The 10,789-nt window shown below is 41.6% G+C and overlaps 1 protein-coding gene across 1 annotated transcript; it reads left to right on the top strand.

Moving 5' to 3' along the window:
• The first annotated feature begins 9,792 nt into the window (after positions 1-9,792).
• On the top strand, positions 9,793-10,533 carry LOC130210100 (uncharacterized). Its single transcript, XM_056440082.1, has one exon. It carries the CDS (start codon positions 9,793-9,795, stop codon positions 10,531-10,533), a length of 741 nt encoding a protein of 246 aa, XP_056296057.1.
• The last annotated feature ends 256 nt before the right edge of the window (positions 10,534-10,789 follow it).

The following is a 10,789-nucleotide window of genomic DNA, read 5'->3' as shown; positions in this document are numbered from 1 at the left end:
TCATCTGCTGTCTTTAGGATAATCAGTTGGTCTTTTAGGAAGCACTAATGCATGGCCATAAATCGTCAGCTCAGTCCATTTTGGTGATTTGAGGGCCAAATGATTAACCTTGATGGTAATAATCTATAGTTCACAGACTGTAACCTGTGCTGATGCAAGCCATTACTGTGTTTACTTTTAGCTTGGCTGCACTGTGCATAATGTTTCTACTAATGGAATTATATAAGCCTTTCTGCAGGTTCAGCTGAATACTGATAACTCACTAATGTTGTGTATATGTTAGCTGACTACACTGTGGTTTGTGACAACCTTTTTGTTTTTACAAATTACCAAAGTCCATTGAAACACTTTTTTTTAATTGTGATCTGTTCTCTTTTGATATTTATTTGTTAAAGAGGAAAATCTTCTGACTGAATTCACAGCACATTATCTACTTGTTGCATTGCAGTCATTTTTGACAAAGTGTGCGCCCACTTTAAAGAGAATGTCCTTCTTGGTGAATACCAAAGTCAATACATATGCTTTTCCCATACAAATAAATAAGAGGTTATGTGCTCTTGCATTACAACAACCCAACATGGCAACAGCTGAGCCCGCTGCCAATGGAAGCAATAGCAACAGTGCTAACAGGGCAAGCAACGGCAACAGTGCTAACAGGGCTAGCATTGGCCACAGTGCTAACAGGGCTAGCATTGGCCACAGTGCTAACAGGGCAAGCAACGGCAACAGTGCTAACAGGGCTAGCATTGGCCACAGTGCTAACAGGGGAAGCAACAGTGCTAACAGGGCTAGCAATAGCAACGTTGCTAACATGGCAAGCAATATAAACAGCGCTAACAGGGCTAGCATTGGCCACAGTGCTAACAGGGGAAGGAACAACAACAGTGCTAACAGAGTGTTTACAAGGTGGGGGGCGCTATATGCTCCTGAGAGCAGGCTGTTTATCAGGAATGCGTTATCAACTGGACGGGAATGGATATTAGTCATTAAAATAAACTGCCATAAGAAATTGACTCCTTGGTGTATATTAAAAGTAAAGTGTATGCTATTAGGTCAGAGGGTTGATATGAATAATTTAGATAATTAAAGTGCAGAGGGTTAATATACATTTAGATTATTAGTTATTTGATACAATCTTATCAATATATCTGTCACCCATGTGTAGAGAGGTATAGGTATTAATAACATATAATTTAAACTATGCTTTCCTCATTTTGTATATATATATTTGGACAAACAATGTACAGCCTGTTCATGTAAGATGGATATTTACAATTTCAAAAGATCTGACGGTTGAGAAAATGACTGGTTGCATGACGATCAAAGTAAGTGGGGGAAAAGGTGCAGCTGAAGACGGGCTAAAATAAGTCTGCATGGCAGTAGGTAGTGTGTGTACACATGTGTCTCAATATTATATGCATGTGTGCCATGCTCCCGCTAAATAATAGAAACAAATCAATATTTGACTACGCCTTCCTGCCTTAGGATTCATTCCCAACATAATCATCATGTTCGTTTAAAAAAAACACTCAATTATTAACCTTCACATTTAGAACATGACACCAATGTTCATGTAACGTTCAGGAGCCCTTACGTCCACGCGAGCGCCTGTAATCCATTTACAAGTGGGCTACGATGGAGTGGCGCACAGGCTCCAATGTTTTCTTGTTGGAGACATGATAGTGTATCGATCCCAGACTGGAGAGGATTGTATATTATTTAGTAATTGGGGCACAGTGACTGTGTGAGCGTGATTTTTAATGCAGCACATACATCAGACGAATCACGTTCTTTTAGTCCAATGAATATCTTCTTTTTTTTTAAATAGAGAGCGATGTGATTCTCAACCATTTTATTTGATTTCACAGACCGATGGTGTGCACTGAACTTTCAGGTGTTTCTGGCAAAAGCATCAATGACTGTACTTATTGTTTACTGAGTCTTACAGAGTCCAAGCAAAGCCATGACTCGTTGCGCCACGCATCTCAGTGAGCAATCGGTCTCACAAGAAGCACTTTTGTTACGCATGTGTATACGTTGGTCAGATACAGATATCATATTTTAATATGCATGCCTCTGAAACCGTATTTATGAATAAAAAAAGAAATCCCTTTGTTTTTCCGTCAATGGTTCCCAACAGTCGATGATCAGGAAGAAACCTTCAGGTGTCATGGCGGCCTATTGGTCTTCGACAAATGCACATATATGCGCCATCCAATCCATTTTTTACAGTCAAACAAAATATGACAACCCTGTTCTTTTCATTATCCTTTAAATATCATTATTTTATTTCAAATTGTGTGTATAATTGTATATATATTTTGTAAAAAATAAAAACGTATATATATATTGTGTATATAAATATATGTATATATATTTTATAAATATATAGATTATATCTAAATATGTGTATATATAATAAATATGTTGTATATATATAGATATATGTGTGTATATATATATATATATTTGTGTATATATATATATATACATACATATATATGTGTGTATGTATATATATATATATTAGTTATTTTACACATGTAATTGCAAACAATTCGGTCAAAAGTAAAAAGAAACCGCTATAGTTCAACGTTAAAGTTTAATTAAAATATTAAGTTATGAATTTTGACCCACGAACACGAGTAGAGACGAGAACGCATATTGAAAACCGGCTTGAGAGAAGGCCTTTCTCATTTGTAAGTGAATGCAAAAAGCCCAGAGGCGCTGGAAGTTCTCAAACAAGCTGCAGGGGGGGCACCACTGACGGCCATCAGACTTCCGTGAAGAGCGTTTGGCACAGTTTCTGTCCGACTGCAGCCACACTCCTCACAATGCAAATTCCCCAAAACTGTCCCAAAGGAATGCACTACTATTTTACAGTTTTACTTTAATTGGCCACGGCTGTATATTGTTACACAACCCTGCGATGCGTAACGATTAATAATGATCCATGAATCTTTTTATGACAACAAAAACAGCATGATGTCCTTGAACAACAATCTAAATGCTCCTCTTACCCTGTAACTGCCCACTTGATAGTACTTAATGCGGATGCATTGGGCTGCTGGACTAGATGAGCCGAGGCTATGACTTATCATCTTCGATTATTTTTCACAGAGGGCACCGCTTGTTCCCAAGAGCCCACAATTAATAGCTGGAATGACTCTGGAGTGCAAATTGTTTTGAATATGAGCTGCATTTAAACAGTGTTTTATAACCGGACTTTCAAGAGCATGAACCCAAACAAATGAATCTGATGGATCGGGACCAAATAGATAAGAGCAGAACGCTGCATTGTAATATATTTGGTTTCATGTTCTTATCTCTTTATTGCTTGTTAGTTTCGTCTTTGCTGGAATACAAACGCTATCAGCAAATAAAAGACAGAGCAGAAAAGGAGAAAAGAAAAATATGAAACTTCAAGAATCCAATTAAAGTGTATCATGTTTCTAACTGATGAATTAATTGGTTGATTGAAGCCGCACTCCCCTGCTGTGAGTCTCAGAGGTGAAAGAGGATAAACACCCTGCGTTAGACTCAAATGTGCTTCTACAAAGCCAAAAGTGGATCCTCTAATGAGTGCAGTAAAAAAAAAAGAGGAACTGTGCCGTCTCTGAAACACACGGGGGGGGGGGGGGTGAATGGGATTCAGATTTGTAGTTTTTTTTCTGCACTTTTTGAAAAATCAAATAGTTGGGTAGCAGGCAGTATGACGTCCCAATTAAAGTCAAACTGTGGGTTGGGGTTACACCCTGTTATATGTTATTTTGTATCATCAAATATTCCTCTGTGCAAGAATTGATAAGAAATGGATGCACGCGCATGACTCGGTGGGCAGCACCGCATCTGTTGGTTGAAGGCTGGATCCTGACCCTGGCGTCTCAATCACACAACACACATCCGAACCCCAACGGCGGATGTGCCGGTCGGCACTTTTCTCTCCAACCAGCCGCAGCGAAGACATGACTCAGCACAGTGGACGTCTGGCACGACCGGACACCCTCTCCGAGAGTTTTTTGTTGAGGCTCCGCTGTTGCATCGCAGTGTCTTAGCAACCGCAAAACCGGCGGCGGCGGCGTTGGCGGTTTGTTGCAGAATAATTTGTGCTGCGAGCGAGTACATGGAGCAAGACACCGTTGGTGTCGGGGATGCCGATCATGCTCGACATTTGCTGAGGAAAAGTGTCTGATTATATTTTGGAAAAAGTCGTAGTCACAACACAGTTGTAGAAGAAAACGTATTTGAATCATTGCCAACTTTGACTGCGTAAATGTAATTTTTTTTCTTCATTTTTCAAATTAAATAATTTTTATAAGGCGTTGGGTCTTGAATCGTAAACTCTTTTAAAAACGTTGCTGACTCCTAAATCGGGGTATGTATCCCCTCCGTCTTCGCAGTTGAAGTTATGCCTCAAAGTGCTTTAGAGTCAGTGATAAAAAAGGGAGACACGTAGAGTTTAAACTTTAATTTATTGCATTCTTAATGGTAAAAAAAGAAAAAGTATCAGAGGGTGCGTCAGTAATGGCCACAGTGTGTGGACGAGGCCCACAACGACACCAATCTACAACCACAACACTATAAAGCAACATAATCATACTTTACTTTCCCTTTTAATATGTAAAAAATATATTATTTCACAAAAAACAATGTTATTTTTTCCATTATTCCATGGATCTCTCTTTATTCATTCCCCACCGCCTCCGTGACTTGATGACTTTGCCCCATCACTCACCCCCACCAAGAGCTCCTCCTCCATCCATCCCTCCGTCCTGTCCAAAGTAATTACTGTATATGTCAAGAAAGAATATTTACTTTACCTAATCTCTTCTAAATGCTATCCCAGCACTTTCCCTGCCATATTGTCCTCCCCATCAATCTCAACCCTCCCCCCGTCCCCCCTCACATATGAGTGAGAACCGTCCCTGCTCATCTGCCTCAAAGCAAACGACTCTTGGTTCTTCTCCGATGGTATCTGAGGTAATTGGCAATGAGTTTTTGTATATGGCACAGACTCAAAAGCAAACAGTGGGAGGTACATCCAAACAGATAAGGCAGGGAGGAAGATGATCCACTAGGAAAAGGGATTACAGGACGTGCCAACACTGATGCAAAGATGAGGGCGATATCGTCGGTGTCAGAACGTTGATGTGCTTTTCCTTCACAAGTCAAATCTCTGTGTAAGAGGAGTTAATTTTTTCGGATAGTCTTATGTTTTACTCAACAAATGTAGTCAAGGGGAATGTAAACATGCAGGCCGACATGTGGGCTCCGAGGCTTTAGAGGGCTCTGTTTTAAAGCTAGTGGGAAGGCACTGGTGGCCCATATGAAACCAAAACAACCAAATGACTATTGGTAAAGATCATGGCATGCTTTTATTTTGGTGGTATGAGATGTTCCTTTTCTTTTGGTCGTATAAGATGTTTTATATTTCATTTGATGGTATGAGATGTTTTCCTTTCATTGTGGTGGTATAAGATGTTTCACTTTTATTCTGGTGGTATGAGATATTTTACATTTTATTTTAGTGGTATGAGATGTTTTACATTTTCTTTTGGTGGTATGAGATGTTTTACATTTTCTTTTGGTGGTAGGAGATGTTTTACTTTTATTTTGGTGGTATTAGATGTTTTACATTTTATTTTGGTGGTATGAGATTTTTTACATTTAGTTACAAATCTGTGAAATAAATGGTATTCATCCCAAAATTGCTACAACAACTTATAACACGTATTTGAGCATGGGAATGACATCATGAATTAATTAGAATTCAAAATAAAAAATGTTGTCCCTCTCTTTTTCTTTAAATAGGATCGATGCATTAGTACATCAATGGCGCGCGATCATCCCACAGAGTGACACGGTGCTGCGTAACGAGCTCCGACCTGACACTCTGGATCCATTCCACAGCTGGACCAACAAGCAGCGGCGGTGTGATCAATGGTGAACCAACCTGGCCCAACAGGAGGCGCCGTTATCACCACGGGGGGCGACTGGGAAGAGGAGAGTACGGCGCTTGCTGTCAGTGTCGGAGACAGATGATGTACACAGGGTTTAGTCCAAAGAGAGGGGGGGTCTGTGTCCTCTTTATACAGTAGCTAAATGCAGCTATTTTATAATAGAATGCCTACAAATCATTTTGGAAAAACGTGATAGAACTAAAACGAAATCATCCTGTAAAAGACCACATCCCATGTTGCATGTGCCAGGGGCAAATGTGGCTAAATGTGGGTATATGTGTGAGCGGCATAGTCTTCACATGTCAGTATAGCTCTGTGTGTACTGAGTGTGTGGTGGAGTGGCGGTGGTTTCAGGCCAACTCCTCACACACAGACACACTTGGTCGGGAACCTTCGCGTTGCTCCGCTGCGGTTGCAGTAAACACGTGGTTAGCACTGTAAATAAACTAAAATAACCCCTTATGTTTAGGCCACAAAGCTGCTTTAGTTATAGGGTTATGAAAAACAGCACGGTTGGGCTTGAAATAAGTCTGTTAACTAAGTAACCGTAAACATTAACAATCAACACAATGCAAGAATTAAGAATATAAAATGCAAAGACAGGCAGGTAACAGTACTTTAAAGTGAGAACAGAGTTAAAATACATCTTGTCATTGTTACTTCTATTTCTTTATTTGTGCACATTACTTGGTTATTTTGGTGGTATGAGATGTATTACATTTAGTTTCAAATCTGTGAAATAAATGGTATTCATTCCTAAATTGCTACAACAACTTACAACCTGTATGTGAGCATGGGAATGACATCATTAATTAATCATGAATCAATTAACGTTTGTTCCTGCTCATCCCCTCGAGTAGAACAAAAGTCACGGACCGGTGCCATGCAGGGAAGTATATAGTGTTTTTTTTAGTTTGTATTTATTTATTCTTAACAGGTTTTTCATGACTAACGTACTTTTGTTTGACAAATTAAAAGAACTGTGCACTTTTACTTGATGGATGCAAATGTCTGGTTTCAGTGGGTTCAAACCAGACACGCGACCCGACTTCTTCAAATTCCACTGAGATTATTAGCAGCTTCGACGATCCCCACAGAGGCCTCGCCACCCCGACACCCAATCAGACGTGAAACAAGTGAACTCGTGGCAGCTTGTCAGACAGCCTCCCCCACAGTCTGGAGCGTAGGAAGGCAGAGTGTGTGTGTGTGTTTCCAGAGTATCTTTAGTGCAATGGGATGAACAAGAGCAATATGTGTGTAGTTTGCTCTCGCTTGGACGACTGAGGGAAATCAAAAAGTCAAAATGTGTGTGTGTGGATTTCTCGCTCCGATGGGGATTTCTCAGCTTGCCATCCGGCGGTCAGTGCGACTCTTTCTCCGGACACCTGTGAATTGGCAGCGAATTGCTTTGAAATAAGCCCCGATGTATTTTCCGCATCAACCCATCTTCCGCGTGGCGCTGGTTCGCCGAAGCTTCGTCACATGGGCCAAGAGACGCAGGTCAAGTGGAATCCTTTCACTTTGGAGTATTCTCGATTTTGTCCCCCAGTGTCTGATTTTCTATATATTTCTACCGTGAAATCATTCTTTCTTCCCGTCATAGGGGAAGAGGTGGCTTCAAAATAAGATTATCCACTGTAAGTGACTTTTTGAAATGGGACCCCCAAAAAAAAGTGAGAACTCTAAAAATGCCAAAAAATAAAAAGATCCTCCTACTTGTCAGTGTCCTTCGACGCTTTAGTGTCCGCACCGGGCTTTGAACTTATTTCACCTGTGACATTATTAGACAGGTAGATTAAAGGGGCTTAAATAAACACTAGACCACTGGTTCTTAACCTTATTGGAGGTACTGAACCCGGCAAGCTTCACTGCATTAACCGAACCCTTCGTAATTTGAAAAATAAAATATGATTTCTTCAAAACAGGTCTATATTCTATTGGTGCACAAAATGAACCATGCATCAGTCTACACAAAATCACTGCGTTCAAAGAACAAAACTAACAAAAACATAACTCAATGAATATTTACTGTAAATCAATGTGACTTTTGCTGTTGTCTTTCAGATACAAGTTCAGAAATTCGCCCAAAAAGTCTGTTCTTTTTCTTAGTTTTCATGTCTACCATCAAAGGATTGGAAAGAAGAAAAATATTGTGTTGCCAAATTGTCGTCAGCCAATTTTTTGACGACCGACAAAAAACGGCCCGACTTGTGTGAACCGGGCTGTGTGTGTCTTGTTCCCACCACCACCATCACCACCAGTGTCTGGACTCCAGGGGGATCACAGCCCCTCGACTATTCTAATTCAGGATGGAGTCCAATCGCCAAAGACTTTGCACTATTAAAATGTTATTCATACGTAATTATTGTCACATTACATTCAAGTCCCTTCTGACTGAATTATGAAGAGTGATCTGATCTTTCTAGCAGTAAAATAGTTATTTAATCCTGACAGTGAACAGAAACACAGAGGTACCAGATAGACCAGCATTCCTTCAATCAGTTAAGGTTTCATCTGCCATCTTTGGATTGTTCACACACAACTGCATCAGATGTGAAGTAAGAATGGTGTGAAAAGCAAATGTGACCAGTGAGAAGTTGATGTGTGGGTAAAAACGGATTGAGAATTAGAGGACTAGAAAACGATACTCAGACTGGCGTTACATGGTTTTATCTTTGTTTTATTTCTAAGACTCTTAACGACTCAGCCAATCTGCTTCCTCTTATCTGTGTGTGTGTGTGTGTGGTTCGATGCACTTCAAGAGGAAAAGGAAATAAATAATAAAATGGAACACAAATCTCAAACGTACATGTTTTAAACTTCCTCTGCATGAAATTCATTGTTCAGTTCAATCAAATATTAGATAAGGAAAGATAACTGAGTAACATCGTTCTAACTGGTGGCGTCATCACAGGCGTACGCCCAACCCAGTGTCTAGCTTTTATCACACACGCGCACTCCTGTGATTGCATTGTGTCGCCCTCCCAGGGCTTTACACACCAACACACACCTGACTGCTACCAAGTAATCGCCTCCTGTGATTACATAGCATGTTCTCCTCGACCGACACACAGATGCCGGACACACACACACACACACACACTCACTCACGCATGCATGCAGTGCCATTTTACTCAAAGGAATAATCTCTCTGGCTGCTATTTAGAGTGAGCGACTTTCCTCTAACTGGATTACTGCGGCCACTCCTGCTGCTGCCTCGGGGGAGATAGCGCAGCTACAGGCTCGGGAGGATTTTCCAGGGATGGAATGTCCGGATGAGGTGGGGTCAAATCCGACCATGATGGAACGTCTCAAATTTGAAAGATCTTATTTTAGATATGTTGCCGTCGGGTGTCCGAGGGGCTTGTCCACGACATTCGACTTCGGTAAAGGAGAGCAAAAGAGTCCCTCGACTACATTTACTGCTGACCTTACAAAGTCAGACGTGCATTTTATATTCATTTGTGGACGGCTCTAGCGGGGATACCTGCTATAATCAGCAAACTCGACCGTTGTGCAACTCCTTAGCTCTCGGAAACTCCAGCAACTTCACCCGTGTAAAAAGACTCAACAATTTTGTCATATCTTTAATTGCTTTGAGGTGTCACTTTGATGCAGTGCCACGAACAGGTCAACGTTGGTCAACCCTGTGAAATCTCAGCATTCATTTAATGGCTTGACACATCATTTGGTTTCCAACAGAACCTAATGACTTGACTTCATGATCCCCTGATTTTTTTTCTCCATCTAATGTGACATTGACCTTTCTGGGTTTAAAGGAAATGTATTGACGCAAAGTCACGTGCAGAATTTATAGTCTGCTCGATTCATGATGTGGTTTGAGGGTCATTACATGGTTCATGTGCTGGCCTCCGTTAACCAGGACACAGACCCAGGCTCATACAGCCAGGACACAGACCCAGGCTCAGACAGCCAGGACACAGACCCGGGCTCATACAGCCAGGACACAGACCCAGGCTCATACAACCAGGACACAGACCCAGGCTCATACAGCCAGGACACAGACCCGGGCTCATACAGCCAGGACACAGACCCAGGCTCAGACAGCCAGGACACAGACCCGGGCTCATACAGCCAGGACACAGACCCAGGCTCATACAGCCAGGACACAGACCCGGGCTCATACAACCAGGACACAGACCCGGGCTCATACAACCAGGACACAGACCCAGGCTCATACAGCCAGGACACAGACCCAGGCTCATACAACCAGGACACAGACCCAGGCTCATACAACCAGGACACAGACCCAGGCTCATACAACCAGGACACAGAACCGGGCTCATACAGCCAGGACACAGACCCAGGCTCATACAACCAGGACACAGACCCAGGCTCAGACAGCCAGGACACAGACCCGGGCTCATACAGCCAGGACACAGACCCAGGCTCATACAGCCAGGACACAGACCCAGGCTCATACAGCCAGGACACAGACCCAGGCTCATACAACCAGGACACAGAACCAGGCTCATACAACCAGGACACAGACCCGGGCTCATACAACCAGGACACAGACCCAAGCTCATACAATTTGGGTAATTGTAGTTGACATTATTGATAATTGGCTTGTTGATCTATCGGTTGCCTCACCCAATCGTTTCCTCCTTCATTTTCTTTACAATAACACCGATAGCCGATGCATATATGCATGGTGTTGTCTTTTACATATATATATATATATATATATATACATACACACATAGATATATAAAAAACAACACCATGCATTTGTTGTCAGCTTCCCATGTGCTTGTACAAATGTTTCATGCAGTTGGCAGTATATACACCATATTGACATACTTCTG

This window comes from Pseudoliparis swirei, chromosome 19, assembly GCF_029220125.1.
Source record: "Pseudoliparis swirei isolate HS2019 ecotype Mariana Trench chromosome 19, NWPU_hadal_v1, whole genome shotgun sequence".
NCBI lineage: Eukaryota > Metazoa > Chordata > Actinopteri > Perciformes > Liparidae > Pseudoliparis > Pseudoliparis swirei.
This window is presented reverse-complemented; position numbering and strand designations above follow the sequence as displayed.